General features: G+C 41.3%; 1 protein-coding gene across 2 annotated transcripts in view; it reads left to right on the top strand.

Moving 5' to 3' along the window:
- The window catches only part of wdr44 (WD repeat domain 44), a 93,854-nt gene that overhangs the window by 32,882 nt on the left and 34,587 nt on the right, over positions 1-26,385 (top strand). For both annotated transcript variants that reach the window (XM_063060494.1, XM_063060493.1), the window contains exons 3-6: positions 1,270-1,335; positions 6,998-7,679; positions 14,980-15,110; positions 24,637-24,741. In XM_063060494.1, the coding sequence (XP_062916564.1) occupies positions 1,270-1,335; positions 6,998-7,679; positions 14,980-15,110; positions 24,637-24,741 (984 nt within the window). The remainder of the gene's footprint in view (positions 1-1,269; positions 1,336-6,997; positions 7,680-14,979; positions 15,111-24,636; positions 24,742-26,385) is intronic.

Raw genomic sequence — 26,385 nt, 5'->3', positions numbered from 1 at the left:
TACTCCACAGACCATGTGTGTGTCCTGCCCTGGTTTTACTTCACTTGTCTGACTTCCATCTGCCAATCCTTTGCCCACTTTTCAAGTTTTCCACCATACCACCAATGTTGTTATAATTGACCCTGGGAAGAACCACACCACCAATGTTGTTATAATTGACCCTGGGAAGAACTTGTGCCTATCCTTGTCATTCAAGACTACTACTTCAGATTGTCCTGAAATCCTGTCCTGACTTTGCTAATACCAGATTGGTTATTACGGTACACTGACATTTTGTCTTGATCCTCCAGACACTTGGACTAATTGTGAACACCTTCTACCCACATCCTAGTTCTCAGGTAGTCCTATTCAATGAGCAACACTCTGCTTGATGACCTTCATCTGGCTCTGGTTTAGCATGATTTCAGACACTCCAGAATTTTGTCATAATTCTTCTATAGCCTGCAAACTCCCCCTGAAGTAACCTTGTCCTTTAGTTATGATGTCTTCATATCTGTAGCTTTAATCACTTCACCAGTGATGGTTTGTGCAGCTCCTCGCAATGGAATCCCCTCCCAGATTTAATCTGTTCTTTTACCTTTCCTCCCAAGACCTACCTAGCCTAATATCTGTTGAGTGGTACAGTGACAGCTTTCCTGTGAAACAATTTTATGTTTTACTGCATTAAATACAACTTGTTTACTAACTGGGCATAATATTCAGCAATGGTATCAAAGGTCATCAGTGGAGTTGGGTAGCTATGGCTGTATAGATGGGTTAATCCTGTTAAAGATTCAGAATTCATTTCCACACCAGAAATGCTATTCGATATGCAGTATATTAATTCACATCTTGACTGCCATTTCCTCTTCATTTAGCTTATTTAATGCTCGTGTTTTGGATTAGAAGGTTGGCTTTGATCAGTTATACCCTTTAAATCACTAAAGGGGCTGTTCAAAATGATTATGGTCCTGTCAGCACTTCCCTCCCCATCCACAATTTGAACTATGAAAGCTATATTATTAGAATTATTGCATTTGATTAATGTTGTTAGCCCTTTGTAAAGATATTATTTATGTGTTCTGATAGTGCAATGGCAGCCTTCTTCATTAATTTCAGATGAAACTCACTTCTAAATCAAATGTGGAAACATTAAGCTCTCCCTCATTTAATTTTCCAACATTTTAAAGTGTTATATAATGCATCAAAGGTATTGTTGCCTCATATCCATATTTTGGATAATTAGATTGTGGTGAATGATAGTATCACACTTTTATTCTTCCTTTTCAGGATAAAATAAACAATGAAGCACAAAAACATCAAGGTTTTTCATTTGAACAGGATTATAAAGATAAGGTTAGTTATTTTGCCTGTGCTTACACAGATATTTTCTTGTTTTCCATAACCAGCACATGAGGTGTTACAGTTTCAATGAAGCAGTTTCAGAATGTAAATGACCTCCTTGGTCACAATGGCTTTGTTCTTGGGGCTACAGAATCATAACAGCACACATTAGTTTGATGCTCAGAGTCCAGAATCAAGATTCCACCTGCAAAAGGAGGAGACACTGAGAAAATAATTTGATCATGACCTGCATATGCTACTTGTATCGCTGTATTTCATGCAACTGTGCCTTCAAAAAGACTTGAGATGCAAAATTAGTTAGGTGCTTCATTCAGTTAATAAAACATTGACTTAGCAGTAGCTAAGGTGTTGGCGCATGGCCAAGTGGTTAAGGCATCAGTCTAGTGATCTGAAGGTCGCTAGTTCGAGCCTCAGCTGAGGCAGCGTGTAGTGTCCTTGAGCAAGGCACTTAACCACACTCTGGAAACCTTCCAAGGTGCAAATCCATGGTCTTACGAGACTAATGGATGCCTGTTAGCAGTAGCCAAGAAAATAGACTTGACATTACAGAAGCAATTAATGATGAAAGTTGTTTCAGTTTTTCAGAATGTGACTATGCTTTCAAGAAATTGTATGAATATTTGCAAACCAAGAATATACAAAACACAGGTTTCCAAATGCAATTAATTGCTAGTCTAAATTGAACTCAACTGTGCACATGTACTCCACAGCTGAGTTGAATTATTCAGTACTGATCTCAAGGGTTTATTCTTGGCTTCTGTGCAGTTTCTTTGTTCAGAACAGCTCTGGAAATGATACAACTGGCCTTAACAGACCTTGCTTACAAAGGTTAATCAGTTCCTGTTATTGATTGTTGCTCAGTGTTCCCTGCTAAACTCATTGAGGTAAAAATAAAATGCTTCAAATCAAATGAATTGTGAACACTTGAGTCTGGATTTTCAATTCAGAATTTTCATTTGAATTTTGACTTTACTAACCCTTATGTGCTATCTTGGTACCGAGGGCATTATTCCGAAACAATGGCTATATGAAATGGGTAACTTGAATAGCTACCCAAAATAACTATTGCAAATACAAAGAAAAGACAGTAACATTTAGATGTATTTACTAATTTACTCAAACTTGCACTTCAATCAGCATTTAAAACTATTTGCCCTTAGACCATCTTAGGCACAAGCAGATTTCTTTGGAAAGTTGCTTTCCCCATGCATCTCCCCCATTTCACATACATCTGCTCTCACTCCATCCTCCCACCACCCCATTAGGAATAGGGTTCCCCTGGTCCTCACCTACCACCCCACCAGCCTCCGGGTCCAACATATTATTCTCCGTAACTTCCGCCACCTCCAACGGGATCCCACCACTAAGCACATCTTTCCCTCCCCCCCTCTGTCTGCATTCCGCAGGGATCGCTCCCTACACAACTCCCTTGTCCATTCGTCCCCCCCATCCCTCCCCACTGATCTCCCTCCTGGCACTTATCCGTGTAAGCGGAACAAGTGCTACACATGCCCTTACACTTCCTCCCTTACCACCATTCAGGGCCCCAAACAGTCCTTCCAGGTGAGGCATCACTTCACCTGTGAGTCGACTGGGGTGATATACTGCGTCCGGTGCTCCCGATGTGGCCTTTTATATATTGGTGAGACCCGACGCAGACTGGGAGACCGCTTTGCTGAACATCTACGCTCTGTCCGCCAGAGAAAGCAGTATCTCCCAGTGGCCACACATTTTAATTCCACATCCCATTCCCATTCTGACATGTCTATCCACGGCCTCCTCTACTGTAAAGATGAAGCCACACTCAGGTTGGAGGAACAACACCTTATATTCCGTCTGGGTAGCCTCCAAACTGATGGCATGAACATTGACTTCTCTAACTTCCGCTAGGCCCCACCTCCCCCTCGTACCCCATCTGTTACTCATTTTTATGCACACATTCTTTCTCTCACTCTCCTTTTTCTCCCTCTGTCCCTCTGAATATACCTCTTGCCCATCCTCTGGGTCACTCTCCCCCCCCCTGTCTTTCTTCCCGGACCTCCTGTCCCATGATCCTCTCGTATCCCCTTCTGCCTATCACCTGTCCAGCTCTCGGCTCCATCCCTCCCCCTCCTGTCTTCTCCTATCATTTTGCATCTCCCCCTCCCCCTCCAGCTTTCAAATCCCTTACTCACTCTTCCTTCAGTTAGTCCTGACGAAGGGTCTCGGCCTGAAACGTCGACTGCGCCTCTTCCTATAGATGCTGCCTGGCCTGCTGCGTTCACCAGCAACTTTGATGTATGTTGTTTCCCCATTTCTCCTCACTTGCTACCATCTAAACTTATCTAATTCTGAACATTGGGCAAGATGCAAGTGAGTACTGTAGATGTCATATATTTTGACATACATCAAATGTTATTTTGCCACAATTGATTCTATATTCTGAGGGAAGTGCATTGTACAGTAAATAATGTATGATACGTAAGAGTGCAGATAATGGAATCCCAAGCTACAGTCTGCTGGAGGAAGTCAGCAGATCGAGCAGCATCTGTCAGGAGGAAGAAGATGTCAGCATTTTAGGTCAAAACTCTGTATCAGTCCCAGTACTTAACAAAGTGGGATTCAGAGATGTGCCACTTACTGTTTCCTTGTTGAGTAATCTCTTGTTCTCTGGGAAGTGACCATCACCACATGCAAGCAACACATCCAAGCTTATGGCAATGATTTATTATTAACCTGTGGAGGTGGTATCTAGTGGTAGTACTGAAAATGCCTTCCTTGCAGCTGTATTTACACCCTAACATTGTACAGCACAGTGGCGCAGCTGGCTTATCTTCTGCCTCGTGTATCTAGCAAGCTAAGTTCATTCCTGATCTCCAGTGCTTCCTGCGTGGAGTTGGTGTGTCTCCAGGGACACCTGAAGATATACGATTGGCAATTTAATTGGCCACTATAATCATTGGACTGCAGAGAGGGAGGAAGTGAGAATGTGGGAGGAAAAGAGGTTGCAGGGCAAATGAGTTGGCATAGATTCAACAGCGAAGGTGTGGTCATGGTATATCCCCTGTCATGATATAATATATCTCCTATTATGTGGTAAAAGTAAGATTGGAGATAGTATTTTGCTACTTAGTTGCAGACTTAAGCCTGGTGCAATGTTTTTCTTGTTCTTGCTTTATCCAGAATCTTTTCTGTCCGAGTCAGCCAGGGTAAAGGTTGATACTTTCCAAATAAAGCTGTTAATCCTTTGAATGTTAACCACTCATTGGTGTTCATGGGTTTGTATTTTTTAAAACTCAAAATTGGGAAGCTATGTGAGCTAGGTATAGTTTGGCAATTATAGCCATCATCTGTTCAGCAACATAAATCATCGTCTACTGCTGAAACACAAGTCATGCAAAAAAAAGCACCTGAATTTATTTACTATGTTTTTTTTGTAATTTATTTTTTATTGAAGTTCATCATCAAACAAACATTTCCATAAGATAACAGCATCTGTTAATCATAAGTTGGAACAATTTGATTCATACTGGGAAAAATGGTTTAACTACGTAACACCTCATAGGCCTGATTTTATTCTCACAAGTCAATGAATATGTTGTAAAAAAAGATCACTCCCTACTTGTACATAGTTTTCTCCTTTTGCTTGTTCTTTCTTTCCTCTCTTTTCTATAAGTGTATACCTCAGATAAATATTATGTGGAGTTTTGTGGCAAATACGACTATGATATATATGTACAATATCTGAAATATTTACCATGTTTTTACAGACCAGCTGCCTTTAGTTTTGACTTGAGTGAGTATACTACAATCAAAAGGAAGTTGTACTTTAGTTGCAAAGTGAACAAAAGGTGCAGGTCCTGTCTTAACTGATACCAGGGCTGGTTTTGCTGTGAAGTTTCACTTTTGGTCTCTGGTTATAAAGTTGAAAGAGTAATTTTTGGTATAAAACTGAAAGAATGCTTATGGAGGATCTCTCACTTCTCTGTTGTAGCAATTAAATGTATTTTCTCACAGTGACTTGTAACTGAAATGAAGGCACAGTTGGCAGAGTTACATTCCTTTGCAGGCTATTGGAAGTGTCCTTAAGTGCTCTTTACTGACAGGAAGTGTTCATTGCTTGGATTGCAGAGATTCAGAAAGATTGCTTATCAGGGCAGTTAGAGCATTTAAAAAATGCTCTTGGAAATTTTCATGATTCATTGTTTTACGTCATTGAATCACGGTGCATTTAGTTTGGCTTTTTTTAACACTGATCAACAGAAAAAGATTTCATCATGTCAAAGTGAAAACAGATTTCTCCGAAGTGATCTAAGTTAGTTACAAATATAAAACACAAAATAATTGATTGCACAAGTATTGACCCTTCATGTCAGTATTTAGTAGATGCACCTTTGGCAGAATTACAGCCTTGAGTCTGTGTGGATAGGTTTCTATCAGCTTTTCACACCCGGATACTACAATTTTTCCCCATTCTTCTTTACAAAACTGCTCAAGCTCTCTCAGCTTGCATGGGGATCGTGAGTCCAGCCACAGGTTCTCAGTTGGATGGAGGTGTGGACTCTAACTTGGCCACTCCAGGACATTAACTTTGCTGTTCTTAACCCAATCCTGTCTAGCTTGGCTTTATGCTTGAGGTCACTGTGTTGCTGAAAAACAAATCTTCTCCCAAGTTGCAGATCTGTTGCAGAATGCATCAGGTTTTCCTCCAGGATTTCACTGTATTTTGCTGCATTCATTTTACCCTCTACCTTCACAAGCCTTCTGGGCCCTGTGGCAGTGAAGCATCCCCACAGTATGATACAGCCACCACCATGCTTCACAGTAGGGATGGTGGATTTTTGATGAGGTGTGTTTGGCGTAAGCTATACACACCATTTAGTCTGGCAAAAAAGCTCAATTTTGGTTTCATCAGACCATAGAATCTTTTTCCAGCTGACTTCAGAGACTCCCACATGCCTTCTGGCAAACTCTAGCTGAGGTTTCATGTGAGTTTTTTTTAACAGTGGCTTCCTCTTTCCCATAGAGCTGCAACTGGTAAAGCACCTGGGCAACAGTTGTTTATGCAGTATCTCCCATCTCAGCAGCTGAACCTTGTAAGTCCAACAGAGTTGTCAAAGGTCTCTTAGTGGCTTCCCTCAGTAGTCCCTTCTTGCACAGTCACTCAGTTTTTGAGGATGGCCTGCTCTTGGCAGATTTACAGCTGTGACATATTCTTTCCATTTCTTGATGGAATATTCAGTGACTTGTAAATTTTCTTGTATCCATCTCCTGACTTGTACTTTTCAATAACCTTTTCACGGAGTTGCTAGGAATGTTCTTTTGTCTTCATGGTGTAGTTTTTGCCAGCATACCGACTCACCAACTGTTGGACCTTCCAGATGCAGGTGTATCTTTACAACAGTCAATTTAAACCCCTTGACTGCACAAAACAGATCTCTATTTAACTAATTATGTGACTTCTGAAACCAATTGGCTGCAGCAGTGATGATTTGGTGTGTCATATTAAAAGCAGGTAAATACTTTTTATAGGCTGTGTGTGTGTGTATATTTTTAAAATATTATTTAATTGGATTGCAAAAGTTCTTTTAAAAAATCTAGTTCTCTAGAAACCTGTGTGATTTTTGTATGTTCCTCTGAACTATGGTTACATCTGAGTTTTAATTCTTGGCAGGTTCTTAACCAGCCGGAGGGAGAGGACCAACAGAAGGATAGGCTGAAAGCTGAGTCCTCAGAAACTGGTGAAGATGAGTGCAGTTCAAAACCTGATGGGGTTACATTTACTGTTTCAGCTGAATCTGATCTGCTCAGCAACGTTACTGAACTTTTCAACATCGATCAGCCACTATGTGCAAAGCCAAAGAATTTGACAGAGCAGAGCAACTTGGATGTAAAAACTGAGCAGACAGAAGTTCTGCCAGATGCTCAGACAGCTCTGTCATCTTTAGAAACTTCCTCAGTGGTGTCATGTAATGATGCATATGCAGAATCAAAAGGTGTTAATGCCGTGTGTCCGGATAAATTCAATGTGGACTGCCTATGTAGTCCATCTTCAAAACAGCCATCAGAGGTCAAAAGAGACAAAGCAGATATTTTGGAACATGTTTCAGGAGATCACTTCGCATTGGAAGATGTACTTGCAGTGGAACAGTTACAAGATTCAAAGCCACCAAGGCAGATAACTATGGAACCTGACATAGTAGCAAGCACCAAGAAACCTACACCAATACGGCCTCCACCACCAGGATCAAGTATTCCTCCACCACGGCCACCACCACCTGTACGACCTGCTCCCCCTCCTCGAAAGAAAAAAAGTGAAACTTCCTTGGATGTGCACAGTCCTTTGGGTCTTGAAGGTAAGTTGAGCAGCTGTACCCTTTGAAAGGAGAAATAATCCGATAGAACAAGACAAAAATTGTAACTCTCCTCTGAAAAGGTGTTGTCAGAGGGTACTAACATAATGCAGGGTTGATATATTTGTATGATTAAGTTTAGAATGTTCTGTCAATAATTTAATTTTGTATGGATATTTGTAACCCATAGTGGTTACAACTAAATTTCTCTACTTAATTGTTTTACAGTTGGTTTTAATTGATGCTGTTTTATTTGTCTGGAGACAATTTTGGAATACTCTTAACTACCGTGCTGAGTAACTTTCAACCAAACAATTAGTATCTTAATAGCTCCATCCTGTTCATGAATCATGGTAGAAAAATCTAGTATTTTCTGGTAAAATCTGGTATTTATCATGTATTTATCATACTGATGAGACTACTATTGTGCACCATGATAATTAAGTGGTTTTCCATTTACTATTGTCTTCAGTTTTAATTGCTGTCAATACAAGTTATAAACAGCTCTCAACCAATAATTAATGCACTCCTTACCCAATGGACCAGTCTTTTACCTATAATCTGTTCGAATATTCTCGCCCTGTCTACTTGGAGGAATTCATTATTTCTTGGAGATGGGACGTGCTGTTATCATTTCTACAGTGTCAGTTTTACCACTTTTGCCTTGTAGCCATCTCGGGTGAAGTGGAAGTTCTGAACCAACTTGAAACAACGAAGGATGCTTGACAGTTTTGGCAGGGCTTGAATACTATCACCTCTTATAAAGTTAAATCAAGTGATATGCAAGACAGCAGGGCTTCACTTCCAGATAAATGCTTTCTATGCTCACTTTGACTCTCAATCCCCTGATGATCCTACGATTGCAGTCTTTGAAGCTGACGAGCGAAGCTGTCTTCAGGAAGGTGAACCCACATTAATCATCCAGCCCAAGTGGGATACCTGGTCACATACTAATGACCAGTGCTGATCAACTGGCTGGTGTGTTCACTGTGATCTTTAACCTCTCACTTCAGCAGTGAGTGGTACCCACCTGCTTCAAGCAGGTTTCAAATACACCAGTGACCAAGAAGAACATAGTGACCTGTCTCAATAACTATCGCCCAGTAACACTTAAACCCACAATGAAGTGTTTTGAGTGGTTGGTGATGAAACACATCAACTCCTGCCTGAAAAACTACCTAGATCCGCTCCTATTTGCCTACCAGAGCAACACGTCCATAGCAGATGCCACCTCATTGGCTCTTCACTCAATCCTGGAACATCTGGACAGCAAAGATACATACATCTGGTTGCTCATTATTGACTACAGTTCAGCATTCAATACCATCATTCCCTGAAGACTAATCAATAAGGTTAAGACCTTGGCCTCAATACCTCCTTGTGCAGTTGGGTCCTGGATTTCTTCAATAGCAGACTTCTGTCAGTTCAGATTGGCAACATCTCCTCCACGATCTCCATCAGCATAGGTGCACCACAAGCCTGTGTGCTTAGTCCTCTGCTCTACTCGCTTTACACTGATGACTCTGTGGCTAAGCACAGCTCCAATGCCATATTCAAGTTTGCTAATGACAGCACTATTGTAGGCCGAATCAAAGGTCGTGATGACTCAACTTATAGGAGGGAGAGTGAAAGTCGAGTGGTGTCATACAACCTCCCACTCAATGTCAGCAAGACCAGGGAACTGATTATAGACTTCAGGAGAAGGAAACCAGAGGCCCATCGGCCAGTCCTCATCAGAGGATCAGAGGTGGAAAGGTTTAGTAACTTTAAATTTCTAGGTGTTACTATTTCAGATGACCTGTCCTGTTCTTCGTAAATGCAATTACGAAGAAAGCACGACAGTGTCTCTACTTCCTTCAGAATTTGTGGAGATTTGACATGGGATCTAAAACTTTGACAAACTTCTACAGGTGTCTGGTGAAGAGTATTGGTTGGTTGCATCACAGCCTGGTATGGAAACACTAATGCCCTTTAATGGAAAATCCTTCAAAAAGTCAGGAATATGGCCGTTCATAACGGGTAAAGACCTCACAACTGTTGAAACGCTGTCACAGGAAAGCAGTATCCATCATTAGGAACCCCCACTACCCAGGACTTGCTCTCTTCTCACTGCTGCCATCAGGAAGGTACAAGAGCCTCAGGACTCACACCGTTGTTGTCGTGGCTATCCCTCGAGGTCGAGGATGATAGTCTTCATTCTGAAGAAGTGGCCCACAGAGTGAAGACGCCTGTGCGTGTATTTGTTTAATGTGTATTTGATGTTGCACTCCAAGAAGCACATGATAGTTCACAAATCAACCAACTGATTCCAATGGCACGATGATTGGAGCTGATGGATTTTGTTGCAGCCTTCTTCCGCCTTCACAGCTGTTGAGTTCGAAGTAACTTTGTCCACCTGTTCCACCATTGAGGTCTTGGTTGGATTGTTCTTTGTCAGGGACCTCACCCTCGACCTTACCGCCATGGGTGACCCTACCAGGAGCATAGCTCCAGGCAGCATTGCTCTCGGCCACACAAGCTTCTCCACCACGACAAGGTGACAATCCACACCACCAGGTTCAGGAATAGATACTACCACTCAGTCATCAGGCTTTTGAACTGAAGGGTATAACTTCACTTGCCCCATCATTGAAATATTCTCACACCAATGGACTCACTTTAAATGACTCTTCCTCTCATGTTATTGATATTTATTGCTTAATTATTGATATTATTGTTTCCTCTTTTAGCATTTGCACAGTTTGTTATTTTCTGCACTCTGGTTGAATGCCCTAATTGGATGGTCTTTCATTGATTCTGTTATGGTTACTATTCTGTAGATTTGAATCTCAGGGTTGTATAATGGTTACCTATATGTAACTTGATAATGAAACATACTTTGAACTTTAATTCCCTTCTTGCTGACAACCTGATTTGCAAAATATTGGTTGTGTATGTAATGAGTAATTTCTTTGGTTCATTGTGCTGAAATAATTTTTGTGTAATCACTGTCCTAAGCATGCAATGCCAGGGTGAAATAATTTTTTTTTCCAGAACTCTTCACAAAACTAATTTAACATACGAGTTTAATTTCTGTTGCGTAGGAAAAAGCTTTGAATTCTTAAAGGTGAAGGATCTTGATATGCTTTGGGTACATTGGGTAGAGTTGATGATCATAGACGATTCCTCTGAGTTTGTATATGAATTTAAAGCTAACAGATTTCTACCATTTAAAAAAAAACTGGTTTGTTTCCTGTGGAGGAACTGAAATACCAATCTGATGATTGAGTCTTGGATATTGTATTATGGTTAATATGGCCAGATGTTCATTCGTGCTGAGAACCTCACTCTCAGAGAAAAGTAGAATGATATTTGAAATGAAAAGTAGAATGAAAAGTATCTGAGACTTGTGCCCCAGAACAAGTTGTATCCTTGGCCAGTACAGTTGTTATCTGGCATCCACCTAATAATGTGGATTGGTGTGCCCCTTGTTAGAAAGCAGGACTGATCCAGTTTGATAATTTGAGATCAGACTGATTAGGTTAGCAATCATGAGCATAGTGATAGTATGATCAATGACATATTCTGGCATTTGCTCTTAGGGCAGGAAGCACCAATGCACAGGGTGCTTTAAATGTATTTGAGGCAGAAATCAAATAAACTTTGAATGTGGCTGGTTTTATCACCTAACTTTTTTGGAATGTAATTTGTGATGTTAAAGATTCATTCCAACTTCAGGATGGCCAGAGAAAGTTACGAGAGAATGACTGGCTTGGTTTTTGTGACCTTGTGATGGCACAGGAAAACTTAGTAACTATTGATGTACATTTCAAGATTCAAGGATTCAAAAAAACTTTATTGTCATTCTAACCGTACATCAGCTCTGCAGGGCAGAATGAGACAACGTTTCCCAGGAGCAGTGCAATCATAACATAACAAACACAACACTAAGTAATAAACATAACAATAAATAGTAAAACACAACAGCCACATGTCAGTTAATATCAAGTTATAAGTGTCCAGCGCAAGTTAAAAGTGTCCAAAGCAGAGTCAGGTAGAGCAGCTATTTAGCAGTCTGACTGCCTGTGGGAGGAAGCTGTTTAGTAGCCTTGTGGTTTTAGTTTTGATGCTCCTGTAACGTTTGCCTGATGGCAGAAGAACAAACAGTTCATGGAGAGGGTATGAGGGGTGGAGTACATATTGCACTCTCTCACAGACCGTACTTTAGTATTGATCAGATAATAGCCTGGGTTTTGTAAAGAAATATCTGCCACTGTTGTCTTTCATTATTGACAGCTTTGGCATTTCTGTGCTTACGCATGCAAACATTATTTATTCTAGTCAGTGGATTTCCTCAGGGTGATTGGTTATACTGTGAACCTACTTTAGTTTTAGAATAGTTGTCCTTTGGCCCCATCATTTGATGGTTGGTTTACATGAAGATGCTGAGCCAGGTGATTAACACACAAGGAAAGGCCCTCCAATAATATGAGGGAGAAGGGCTGGAGATATTCAGCTGCTTTGGGACGTACTGTAGCTCCACCCAAGTTTTTAGCTAGATCTTTGCACATAGTGCACAAGAGCTTAAAGAGTACCATTTTCACGTGTATGTAAAGATTGTAAGTTTAAGCCTCACCGAAGAAATTTAGGTACAACGATCTAGCCAAAAACTCGGGTAGAGAGCTACTGTACATCCCAAATCAGCTGAACATCTCCAGCCCTTCCCCTCGTATTAATGGAGGACCTTTCCTTGTGCATTAATCACCTGGCTTAGCATCTTCATGTAGACCAACCATCAAGTGATTGGGCCAAAGAATTACTATTCCAAAACTAAAGTAGGTTCACAGTACAGCCAGTCACCCTGAGGATATCCACACACTACAACAAGTAACAAATAAGTTATTGTATATAACAATTTCACATCCACAATAACCCTTTGAAAGTCAAGTCTTAATTAATTGTAGGTCAGATATTTTTTCTGATGGATTCTGCAGTTTTCTGTGCTATACGTGGTTCCATCAGGCTTTATCCTGCCAAATGAGATGGCACAGTAGAGGTTAACGTAACACTATTACTGCGCCAGCGATCTGGGTGCAATTCCCGCTGTTGCCTGTAAGGAAATTGTACATTCTCTTTGACTGCATAGGTTTCTTCTGGGTGATCTGGTTTCCTCCGATATTCCAAAGGTGTACACTTAGAGTTAGTAAATTATGGGCATGCTGTGTTGGTATTGGAAGATTGGCAGCACTTACTGGTTGCCTAGCACGATCTTCACTGATTAGACACAAACGACACATTTTGCTGTATGTTTCAAAGTATATGTGACCAATAAAGCTAATCATCTCTTCTGTTTCCCATTGTTGTCATTTGTACTCTCAGTTTTCGTACTGAGCACTGGGTATAATACTACAGTCTTTACAACCTTCTTGAAACTGACCAAACCAAATTTCTCTGAAATCCACGAGAACCAAAGAAATAAATTGCTATGTAAGCAAATGGGGATAAAGGTCACAAATATACTAAAGCTCAAATCACAAATTTAATCAGTTTCCGGTTCAGTATTACTTCCATGTGGCAAACATTGGTTAATAAAAATTTTTTTTCTGGAGTACAGATTAGATGGTGGTCAATTTTGCTTTTTAAAAGGAAGCAGGAAACTTTTTTACATGAAGTCTTGTAGGTTTAGGGGAACTTACAGATTCAAATGTAGCAAATATAGTAAAACTATATAAAAAATATAATATGGACAATCTTAGTATGTATTAATTAAAGGCTAATTAATGGAGGTCTGGTGTTGGGGTTCAGTGATTATTTTTCACAATATGACAAATTCAAAACAGGTTTTGTTCCCATAAAAACAAGCCAGACTTCCAATTGACACTGAGGCTATACATGATTGTAATTTTACTAGCTGGCTAACTGTCACCATTCATGGCAACAAACTAGTGTATATTGAATCTGGAATTGGATAACAGAATAATTTGTGTTTGTAGAATTGCAATAGAATCAACATACTATCCTAAAGTTCCTCATAAAATGCACAAGGATGTCTGTAAATATCATGTAGAATTGGCAGGAATATTTTAGAATAAATGTTGATTTAGAATCAGATTTATCACTGATACAACATGGAATTTGTTGTTTTGCAGCAGTACAATGCAAAGCCACAAAATCTATCAACTAAACAAGTAAATAATGTAAAAACAAAGGAATGTCAAGATGGTGTGCATGGACTGTACCAGAATGTGATGGAAGAGGGTAAGAAGCCATTGCAGAGTCATTGAATGTGCTTCTTCAGACTCCTTTGCCTCCCCTCCCAAAGGGCATGTCCTAATGATGAGGGCTGTTGATGATGGACGCTGACTTCTTGAGGCACCATCTCTTGATCGCCCTTCATGGTTGAGAAGATTTGTGCCTGTGATGGAGATGCCGAGTCTACAACCCTCTGTGTATGGAATCTATACCACACTGTGATGCAACCATTCAGAACGAATTACACCACACATTTATGGAAATTTGTAAGGCTTTGTTGACACTAAATTCCTCAAATTTCCAATGAAGTTGAGCCATTGGCATGCCTGCTTTTATGATTGCATCAATCTGTTGGGCTCAGGATAGACCCTCTGAGATGTTGACTTCCAGCAACTTTGCCCTGCTGAACTCTGAATGAGGACTGGTATGTGTTGTCTCGTCTTCCCCTTCCCAAAATCCACAGTCAGTTCTTTGGTCTCACTGATATTGTTGTGACACCACTCACCTATCTCACTACTGCAAGGCTCCTCATTGCCATCTGAAATTCTACCAACGACAGTGGTGTTGGTTGAGAATTAATATAATATACAAAGATGAGAACATACTGAGTTTTTACTTCATTCTCAACAGGATGACTCTGATTGTATTACTAATGTTGGTTTGTTGTGAATGTTCTGAACAAATGGATTTATAATGCGCACATTGCAAAATTGGAAGGTCACAACTGAACAGTGTCCGAAATTAAATCCAGCATTGGACTAATTGAAGTTTCGATTTCACTCAAAGGCTTTTCATTTGAAATCCTTCTTTTAAAGAAGCTTCTTTTGCCATTTCGATTTCTAAACCTTTTTGGAAGTGCAACACCTGTTAGATTTGGATAGTTAGTGATTTCACCAGTCTTGCTAAGTAATTCAATATTTTTCTTCACACTGAACTATAGATATAATTTATTCCATTGAAACTGAGGCATTGAGTTTGATTGCTGCACTAATATTAAAATGCTGATTCAATGATACAAGAAATTGGAATGCAAATGTCTAGTTGTTAAATGGTATAATTTTTTTAAAAATAGGTCCTCCTGATTCAGAGACATCTGTTGGTCTCGTGAGTCCCAATACAGCTATAGAAAATCTAACCAAAGAACTACAACATTCTTTAGATCTTGCAAGCGCAACTAGTGGAGACAAAGTTGTTACTGCACAGGTAAGTAGAAAATTGTTCCGATTTATTGAAGCTGTTTGGTAAGTCAGAGCATGTTGAAGTAACCATTTTTCAGTTTATGCTTATGAGGCTTACCACTAATTAGTACGTGGGCTTAGACTTGTGAATGTAGAGCAGCTTGCATGCTGATGCCATTTGAAAGTACAAATGCACAGCTGGTTGATTTTACCTGCAATAGTGATATTATTGGTGAATTTATGGAACATATAAAGATTAGGACAGTAGGTTTTAACAAGATGAGTCTGATTATATTACTATTGTTGTTTATCAGGAATATTGTATATACTTGCATTTTTGATAACTAACTTGGACTGCCTTTGTCCACACTAATAATGGTAAATTTTAAACACGAGATTCTGTAGATGCTGGAAATCTTGAGTAACACACACAAAAATAGTTATGAAAGATTGTTGAGCCAATAGTCAGCAATTTTTTTTTCAAAGGAAAAGATATTTGATTAATTTCTCTTTAATGTTTGTTAGGAAGGTTCTGTCTAGTCCCAGAAGAGAGTCCAGACACAGTCAAGGAACTTGCTGAGTTCCAGCATTTTGCGTGCATTGGAAATTTGATTTTTTTTTTCTATCTTTGTGTTTAAAAATAAATAAATCTTTTAACGTGTTTCCTTCAATATTTGGAGGTGGTCCAGATGCTTATAACTGATTAACTCTGATCTAACAAATTGAATTATTTTAACATATTTCAGTGAATCATCTCTTGCAATCAATTTATTTTATCAGAACATTATATTTATGCAATGGAAATAATTTCTCTGTCCCAAGTCAAATTTTCATATGTTGTTTCTGTCAATTGGCCAACATGATTGTAATGATTAGCTCACATGACTGCAAACCTGAAGATGTTTATACACCCCATGTTTAGTTCAGGCTAAATTTTACTTTTGCAAATTAGCAGTTGTACCAGTGTAAATCAATGAAACAATATGTTAAAGGGGTCAACATGTAGAACAAGTATAAAATCCCGGACTCAAGGTGAGGCAGCAGTATACATGAGCAATAGAAACTGGGAATCTAGGGTCTGATAGCTTGTTCATGATCAACTTGTACTACTAACAACTGACTTCACTTTTGTAGTGGGTGTTGAGTTTTGTATTATCTCTTTTCAAGGTGAGCTTCTAAATTGCTTAGTTTATCAATCACAAGATTGAAGAAATTGAACAAGCTAATTATGTATTTTGGAGACAGTGACCACAACTCCCTGACCTTTACCATAGCCTTAGACAAAGATAGGAGCAGACAGTATGCAAAAGTATCTAATTGGGGGAGGGTAAATTAGGAAGTGATTTGGCAGAGACTTGGGAGTGGAAATTGAGAATGGATGTACTCGAGGAAATGCACAACAGAAATGTGGAAGTTGTTTAGGGAACACTTGCATGAGATTCTGGAAGGTTTGTCCCTTTAAGGTATGGAAAGGATGGTTGATTGAAGGAACCAGAGTTGACAAAAGATGTGGAATATCTAGTCAAGAGTAATAAAGAAGCATGCATAAGCATTGGGAAGCAAGGGTCAGACGGGGATCTTGAGAGTTGCAAGGTAGCCAGGAAGGTCCTTAAGAATGTAATTTGGAGAGCTAGAAGAGGACATTAGAAGGCCTTGGTGAGTAGGATTAAGGAAAACCCCAAGGTATTCTACATGTACATGAAAAACAGGAGGACTAATATGAGGGTAGGACCAATCAGGGATAAAAGAGGAAACATCTGGAGTCAGAGGAGGTAGGGGAGATCCTTAATGAATACTTTGCTTCAGTATTCACCAGTGAGAGATGAATGTGAAGACAGCGTAAAACAGACTGATATGCTGGGACATGTTGATGTTAAGAAAGAGGATGTGCTGGAACCTTTGCAGGGAGAAACATAGGATAGATCAGTCTCCAGGGCTGGACACTATGTACCACAGATTATTTGGGAAGCAAGGGAAGAAATTGCTGTGCCTTTGGCAATACTTTTTGTGTTTTCACTGTCTATGGGAGTAGTGCCAGAGGTTTGGAACGTGGCACATGTTATTCATTTGTTCTAGAAAGGTAATAGGGATAGTCCTAGGAATTATAGACAGTGAGTCCTGCATCAGTGGTGGGTAAACTATTGGAGGATTCTTAGAGTTAGGATCTGCAGAAGCATGGTCTGGTTAGGGATAGTCAGAATGGCTTAGTGAGGGGCAGGGCATGCCTCATGAAACTAATTGAATTCCTTGAAGTAACAAAACATTTCAATGAAGTAATAGCAGTGTGGTCTATATGAATTTTAGTAAGGCATTTGACAAGGCTTCCTACTGTAGGCTCATTCAGAAAGTCAGGAGACATGGTATTAAGGGAAACTTGGTTGTGTGGATTCAGAAGTGGCTTGCCCACAGAAGGCAGAGGGTGATAGTAGATGATTATATTCTGCTTAAAATTTGGTGACCAGTGGTGTTGCACAGGGATCTGTTCTGGGACCTGCTCTTTGTGATTTTTATAATTGGATGAGGAAGGGGAAGGGTGGGTTAGTGAGGTTGGTGGGGTTGTGGATAGCGTAGAAGGTTGCTGTAGATTACAATGGAATATTGATAAGAGGCAGATCTGGACTAAGAAGTGGCAGGTGGTGTCGATCCAGAAAAGTGTGAAGTGATTCAAAGCTGTTTCCCATCCTAATGGTCCTTCTCTTAATGCTATGACCTCCTGCCTCATGGTAGGGGGTCAAAGAGATTGTTGGACAGATGGGAGGGATCATTGAAAATGCTAAGGGCCCTGTGTATGCGGCATTCCTGGTAAATATCTGTGATGGGTGGAAGAGAGACCCTGATGATTCTCTCAGCAGTCCTCTGTAGGGACTTGTGGTCAGATGCCTTGAAATTCCCATACCAGATGATATAGGAAATAGGATAAAGACCAGAGCAAAACAATCAGCTATGCTGGATGAGAAGTAAAAGGACAACGCACTGATATGGAAACTGACTTTGTCAGAACACCTGTGATGAAGAAAAGGCCCAGGGAATATAGCCTATGAACTGTGTGTTGTGAACAAATCACTGTAGCTGTCGGAGGGACTTGGTTTGCAATGATGTGTCCTGGTATGCTTATATAATGTAGACTATGAAAATGAGAATTGATTGACTGGTCAACACTGTGAGAGATGTGGATACAGTAGCATGTGTGGTTGCTACTTGAATTTTTATGGGTCTGGATTAACAACCGAGGGACATGTTCATGTCCCACTGTCATCATTGTACCAGGAAGAGTTGCGTGAGTGGGCCATTGGTAGAAATGAAGCCAACTGTTCTGCATATCTCTCAAAAAGATGGGCGTAGCTGGGGCCCATGTGAGTGCCTTCAGCAACAGCATTGATCTGCAGAAAGTGAATAGAGTTGAAGAAGTTACTGAATGTAGAAAAAAAACTGTCCAGGCAAACCCATTACTTCAGTCTGTTCTTGCCTCCACTCCCCTCCCACACTCTACCCTGATCCATCCTAAATATGCAGCACCCACCTCAAGAACCAACACCGATGTTATCTTCAAGCCCACTAACAGGGTGGTGCTGCTGGGCTTGGTGGACCACACTAGAGGCCATATGTCAGCTTTCAGACAGCTCCCCGTATTTCCCTTTGGATCATGACCCCACCAACCGAACATTGTGCCATTGTTGTCCGAACAGCCATGAACCTCATTTCCTTATGAGATCTTCCTCCAAGAGTTCCAGTATTATCGTGCTAGGGCTGAACAGTCTGTTTCTATCTCCTGCCTAAAATTCACAAGCAGGTTTGTGCTTTTAGCTTGTTTTGCCTTCAAACTAATTTCTTCCGACTTTAACTCTCTCCTTTCACCTCTTGTCCAGTCCCTTCCCACTTGTATCTATGATATTTCCAATGCCTTCCGCAGTTTTGACAGTTCCTAATTCCCAGGTTCCAATAGACTTACCTTTACCATGGGCATATGATCTACTTGCACCTTCATACCACAGCAGGGCACATGGGAAACAGGCTAACTGCCAGTATCCATTACAGACTTGCGTGTATCTTTATAAGCCACCACCTCCCACAGCTGCCTTGATCTCACTCTGCCTCCGGAAAGAACTATTCCATTCTTCATGTTCTTCCATTTTCACTGTACCTACTCTGATGGCAAGACTTTCTGAACTATTCCATTCTCCATGTTCTTCCATTTTCATTGTATCTACTCTGATGGCAAGACTTTCTGAACAAGTGTCTCTGAAATGTCAGCGTTCTTTTTGATCTATAGCCTTCCCTCTTCCATGGGGCACCACAGTAGCTCAGTGGTTAGCATGACACTATTACAGCTCAAGGTGTCGAAGTTAAAAATTCATTTCCAGCATCCTCTGAGAAAGTCTGTACATTCTTCCGGTGAGTGCACAAGTTTCCTATGGGGACTCTGCTATCCTCCTGCAGTCCAAAGACATACTTGTTAGTAAGTTAATTAGTTACTGTAAATTGTCCTGTGATTAGGCTACAGTAAAATAAGTGGGTTGCTGGTTAGTGCAGCTCATTGGGCCAGAAGGGAATGTTCTGTGCTGTACCTCAAATTAATAAATAAATTGCTAACAAAACCCTTGACTGCATCTCGTCCATTTCCTGTACCTCTACTCTCTTTCTCTCTCCTGGAACAAGGATAGCAGGTCAATGAGTTCCACTAGTCCTCACATCATCAGCCTTAATATTCAACAGATTATCTGCCATTTCTGCCACTTTTGAAAGAGGAGGAGGCACCAGATGCATCTTCCCTCTCCTCCCCTTTCTGTATTTCACAGGGACCGTTGCCTCAGCCCACTCTTCTGTTCCCACCAACCACCCCACTTAGAGCACTTTCCCATGCAACCAAAGGCAATGCACCGCTTGTCCTTTCGGCTCTTTCCTTCCCACTGTACAGTGATCCAGCTTTTCCAGGGACAATAGTAATTCATTTCACTTCTTTCAATCCAGAGTACTGGATTTGGTGTTCCCAATGTGCTCTCCTCCAGTGGAGGAACAAAACACACGTTGCATGGTCACTGTGCATTCAGTTTGCAGGAGTGATGCTGAGTTTCCCAATGCCTGACGCTTTAATTTCCCATCCCACTTCCACTAAACTGTTCTCTATATATCAGCCACCTGTAATACTTTTTCATCTTGTTATTTTTCCCCTTCTTTCTCTCTTTGTTGAGGACATGCCCAGGGGTGTATCTATGGAAAACAGCGCCTATGGCAAGCACTGAAATTGTGCCCCTGTTCAAACATCTGATACCCATCTTTTAGTTAACTTTACCATAATATCAGCTCAAAAATACAAGTCAACCTCATTAATCTTTTAATTGACAAATGATGGCACTACATGAAAATTATAACTGCACCTTCCTTGTTTTCACTGATGCAAATTGGTCTATGATATGATCAAAGTCAGTTTTTTTGGTTTCTTCTCTTTCTACACTCAGCAGAGCAAGATCACAGAGTCTGCCTTGACCCATGGAGGCTCTCAAATGCAGAAGTATTAGCTTTAACTTGCTGAATGATCTCTCACAGCTGGCGATGGAAACTGCGATGGTTAGCATTATCTGAATAGCAATGCAAAGATTGGGGAAGACGCTCTCATCTCCAGTCCATACTGAACAATAACTTCAAGAAGCTCTTCAGGTTTTGATATTTTCATGTTGACCCGCCTTGATAGCAACATTCTGCAATCCAAAATTTCTTCATATAGCTGCTGTTCATCAACATCAGAGCTGTACAATTTGCCCAAATTTTCGCTCTCCTTCTTTAGGTCGTGACTGTCGGCGCCGTAACACAGTCCCTCGAAATCGAGAACGAACCCAAACTTGGCATCAGTGTCGTGCAAACAAGCGAACCTTTCGTCCATTTCTCTGTGAAGACGGTCGAGTCCCTTCATGACTCTTTAGAGAGCTTCGATGGTTCCAAAAAACGTGACCATTATTGTATCCTGCTTGGCTGAATGTACACCCACCAAGTTGAGTGAGTGGTTGTCACAATTCACAAACACTGCCAGGTTGTTTTTCTCACTTATTCTTTGATGAACACCACTTCTGTGTCCAGCCATCACAGCAGAATTGTCATAGCACTGTTACCAACAATCTTGTAGCTCCATTTCGTCCTTCTCTAGCTGTTTCAAGATGTCTTCAACCAAGCTCTCAGCATCCTTCTGGCTTATCTGGATAAAACCAAGGAAGAACTCTGTAACATGGACTGTTTTCCTCTCGAAATCAACTTCCACATACCTCACTACTTCTGACATTTGCTCACGGTGTGCCTGATCAGGAGTCAAGTACTTGGCTTTACGAATGCTTCTCAGTAAACTCTGGCGAGCAGTGAATGCCATCATGTGAATGAATTCGTGCTGGACACCCGGTGAAAGCTAAGACGTGGATCCTGGATGACTTTCCAAATGAGTGAGGTGTTCTTTTATGACAGGGTCAAAGATGGCCAGTAGTTTCAGTAAGCCAAGGAAATTTCCCCATGTTGGAGTTATCATCTAGCTGAAGTGACTCCCTGTGTCCTCGCAAAGCCAGGTTCTGAGTCGCAAGGAATTTTATGCAGTGAAGGATTCTCGTCAAGATATCACGCCACTTCTGCTTTTCCTTCTCAATCTGTGACTGAAATACCGCATCAATAACTCCTCTGTTTTCTGCTAAATTTCTTTCCATTTCTTTCCACTGTGTGAAGCATTCCCGATGATTCTTGGCATCTTCATGAACACTAATCCTTTCAGGTGCTTTCCACTGGTTGAATCCACTTTCCTGCTCCAATGAGGAGTGATGGTCTGACCGAGCATAGAGAAGACAACAGATACAAAATGCAGACTTTTTAGAAGGGGAATAGACCAGCCATGAGTGAGTCACTTCCTCACCATGACACTTCCCAATTTCCTCTTGAACCAAGTTTTGTTCATTGAGCGGTTATTTGTTGGTAGGAAAGGCCCCTCACTGTTTGGGAAATATTTTGAACCTAGCTTTATTATTTCTGTTCTCAACGCGTCACGCAGAATTGCTTTTCCAGTATCCTTGTCGAGCTTCAGAAGTCCAATGCCATGCCATTCAGTCACTTCTGGTACGACAGTTTGAGGCTGTTTGACACCATCCAGTTCACTAGGTTCAGTGTTGTCAGGTTCAATCTCGTCAGTACACTCAACATCACCACCACCACCACCACCATCGTCTTCCCCTCCTGTCATGTCCACGTTCTCTGTGGCAGCCTCACTCTTAATCTCGTCATACTCGGATTTATCTGACTTGACTTCCTATTCGGCTTGTGACGCATTTGTACTTGATCTACCTTCGTATTCTAACAAACTTGTAGCAGGTGCAGGTGACTCCATGGAACGTGTTGAACTACTTGTTCTGGGCTTTTCAAAGAAGGGCATGAAGAACTTGCTCAACTTCTTGAGGGCTTCCTTCGCCTCCAACGTTCGTCTCTTCCGTCCTTCAGCTGCACTTTCCTCCTTTGTGAAGCAACGTTTCATGGTCTTCTTACACAATGCTCTGAAATAAGGCCATCCTAGTGCTTCTCACCCATGATTATCAAAGACAGATCATGCATCTGAAGAAAATTCTTTTGTCACTATCCGAGGATGGCTTGTCTGTCTTTAATAGAAACTGTTCAGTGGCGCCCCCTTGCAAGTGGCGCCCAGGGCACGTGCCATACCTGCCATACCTTAGATATGCCACTGGACATGCCCACTCTGATGTGCTGGGCTTGTCGTCCTCCGCGTTTCATACCTCCCACTTTCTTTTGCCTGGTTCTTCTGTCTATGTTCTCATCCTCTCCAACTTCTTCGTTGACCCGATAACCTCAGTTTAGTGTTAATCCCTTTTGTCACTCTGATTTTACCCTGTATGGGACATTCATCCCCCCCCCCCAACTCTTACAAGCTTCTTTTATTTCCTTCCCAGCTCTGACCTGAAACATTAGCACTGTTTCTTTTCCCACTGATGCGGCCTGACTTGCTGAGCATTTCCAACATTTTCTGTTTTCTGTTGTTATGGCTTGGAATTAGTTTGCTCAACATTTCATTTGCTCGATCAGAATCTTGGAAACCTACCAAATGATATTGTGGGAAGACCTTCTTTGTGTACATCACAGTGGTTCAGGATGTAACACCTTACCAGCGACTCATGGGAAGCTCTTGATGAGCCTTAAATGTGGTCCTTGTGGGGGCATCCATAGCTTTTGAATGAAAACCAAGGCCTGGCTTTCACCTTGTAAGCATTGGAAAGACTATGGAGAGTCAGTGCTGATTGACTTAACAGACCACTCAGCCCTTTGACCTGCTGTTCTCGCCACATTATTTGTATCCAATCTAAGTTTATGGTAATTGGTGACACTAAAAATATTGGTGCAGAATTAACCTGTGGCCATTCTGTCACGTCAAGCAGAGGCAAACTCTTGTTAGAGAGGATTATGTTCCAACAGTTGTGTGTAATTAATATTGCTTGCTACTTAACAAGTTTAGCCCAAATTTTGCAGTGTCTCACTACAAACATGTTTGCACTGTTGAAATTGCTAAAGGACCACATCAGCAAATATTCTCAGTTGTAGGAAATAGCTTTAAATTCTTACTTGTCTTCACTATTTGCTAATTCATAAAACTTAACTTTCTGTATATTTACTAAAGTGGGGTTAGTCCATTAAAATCATTTTAGAATCAGATATCATTTTGTGCTCTATCGTGTCTGGAATCTTTTCTGGGTCAATGCAGAACTCTTTCTAACAAGCAATAAAGAGAAATTAGCCAAATATCTTTTTCTTTAAAAAAAAATTACAGACCATTCATAACTTTTTTTTTCTGTGAATACCGCAAACACACAAAATGCTGGTGGCCAGGCAGCATCTATGGAAAAGAATGCAGTTGATGTTTTGGGCCAAAACCCTTCAACAGGACTTGAGAAAAGAAATTGAGGAGTAGATTTGAAAGGTGGGGGAAGGAGAGAGAGACAGCAGGCGATAGGTGAAACTTGGATCCACTGTCGGGATAAGGCCACACTTAGGGTGGAGGAACAACACCTTGTATTCCATTTGGGTAGCCTCCAACCTGATGGCATAAACACCGATTTCTCAAACTTCTGGTAATCCCTCTCTCTCCCACCCCCTTCTCCATTTCCCATCTCCTTGTCCTCTCTCATGTTATCTCCTTGCCCATCATCACCTCTGGTGCTCCTCCCTCCCCTTTTCTTTCTTCCATAGCCTTCTGTCTGTCACCAGTCAACTTCCTAGCTCTTTGCTTCATCCCTCCCCTTTCAATTTTCACCTATCGCCTGGCGTTTGTTTCTCCCCTTCCCCCACCTTTCAGATCTACTCCTCAGTTTTTTTTCTCCAGTTCTGCTGAAGGGCCAATATGTCAACTATTCTTTTCCATAGATGCTGCCTGGCCTACTGAGTTTCTCCAGCATTTTGTGTGTGTTGTTTGGATTTCCAGCATCTGCAGATTTTCTCTTGTTTTAAATATGTTAAACTTGAGTTTATCTGATTGCTGCCTTTTCATTTGATGAGGGAGCTTTTTGTTTTGAACTTCAATACAGGAAAATGGGAAAAAGGCTGGTGAGTTGCCATCGGGTATTCCTGAAACTGAAGAAATGGGACCTCAAAGGCCAAGGTCAAACTCGGGACGAGAACTTACAGATGAGGTGAATTTTATCATGTCTAGTAGAATTGAGAAGTCCTGTCTAAGACGTGGTATAATTTATAGAAATGCAAATTGATATGATAGAAACATAGAAACATAGAAAATAGGTGCAGGAGTAGGCCATTCGGCCCTTCGAGCCTGCACCGCCATTTATTATGATCATGGCTGATCATCCAACTCAGAACCCAGCCTTCCCTCCATACCCCCTGACCCCTGTAGCCACAAGGGCCATATCTAACTTCCTTTTAAACATAGCTAATGCAGTGGCCTCAACAGTTTGCTGTGGCAGAGAATTCCACAGATTCACCACTCTCTGTGTGAAGAAGTTTTTCCTAACCTCGGTCCTAAAAGGCTTCCCCTCTATCCTCAAACTGTGACCCCTCGTTCTAGACCTCCCCAACATCGGGAACAATCTTCCTGCATCTAGCCTGTCCAATCCCTTTAGGATCTTATACGTTTCAATCAGATCCCCCCTCAATCTTCTAAATTCCAACGAGTACAAGCCCAGTTCATCCAGTCTTTCTTCATATGAAAGACCTGCCATCCCAGGAATCAATCTGGTGAACCTTCTTTGTACTCCCTCTATGGCAAAGATGTCTTTCCTCAGATTAGGGGACCAAAACTGCACACAATACTCCAGGTGTGGTCTCACCAAGGCCTTGTACAACTGCAGTAGTACCTCCCTGCTCCTGTACTCGAATCCTCTCGCTATAAATGCCAGCATACCGTTCGCCTTTTTCACCGCCTGCTGTACCTGCATGCCCACTTTCAATGACTGGTGTATAATGACACCCAGGTCTCGTTGCACCTCCCCTTTTCCTAATCGGCCACCATTCAGATAATAATCTGTTTTCCTATTTTTGCCACCAAAGTGGATAACTTCACATTTATCCACATTAAATTGCATCTGCCATGAGTTTGCCCACTCACCCAACCTATCCAAGTCACCCTGCATCCTCTTAGCATCCTCCTCACTGCTAACACTGCCACCCAGCTTCGTGTCATCCGCAAACTTGGAGATGCTGCATTTAATTCCCTCATCCAAGTCATTAATATATATTGTAAACAACTGGGGTCCCAGCACTGAGCCTTGCGGTACCCCACTAGTCACCGCCTGCCATTCTGAAAAGGTCCCGTTTATTCCCACTCTTTGCTTCCTGTCTGCTAACCAATTCTCCACCCACACCAATACCTTACCCCCAATACCGTGTGCTTTAAGTTTGCACACTAATCTCCTATGTGGGACCTTGTCAAAAGCCTTTTGAAAATCCAAATATACCACATCCACTGGTTCTCCCCTATCCACTCTACTAGTTACATCCTCAAAAAATTCTATGAGATTCGTCAGACATGATTTTCCTTTCACAAATCCATGCTGACTTTGTCCGATCATTTCACCGCTTTCCAAATGTGCTGTTATCACATCTTTGATAACTGACTCCAGCAGTTTCCCCACCACCGACGTTAGGCTAACCGGCCTATAATTCCCCGGTTTCTCTCTCCCTCCTTTTTTAAAAAGTGGGGTTACATTAGCCACCCTCCAATCCTCAGGAACTAGTCCAGAATCTAACGAGTTTTGAAAAATTATCACTAATGCATCCACTATTTCTTGGGCCACTTCCTTAAGCACTCTGGGATGCAGACC

This window comes from Mobula hypostoma, chromosome 10, assembly GCF_963921235.1.
Source record: "Mobula hypostoma chromosome 10, sMobHyp1.1, whole genome shotgun sequence".
Classification (NCBI taxonomy): domain Eukaryota; kingdom Metazoa; phylum Chordata; class Chondrichthyes; order Myliobatiformes; family Myliobatidae; genus Mobula; species Mobula hypostoma.
Note: the sequence above shows the minus strand (reverse complement) of the source record. Positions and strands in the feature narration are given on the sequence as shown.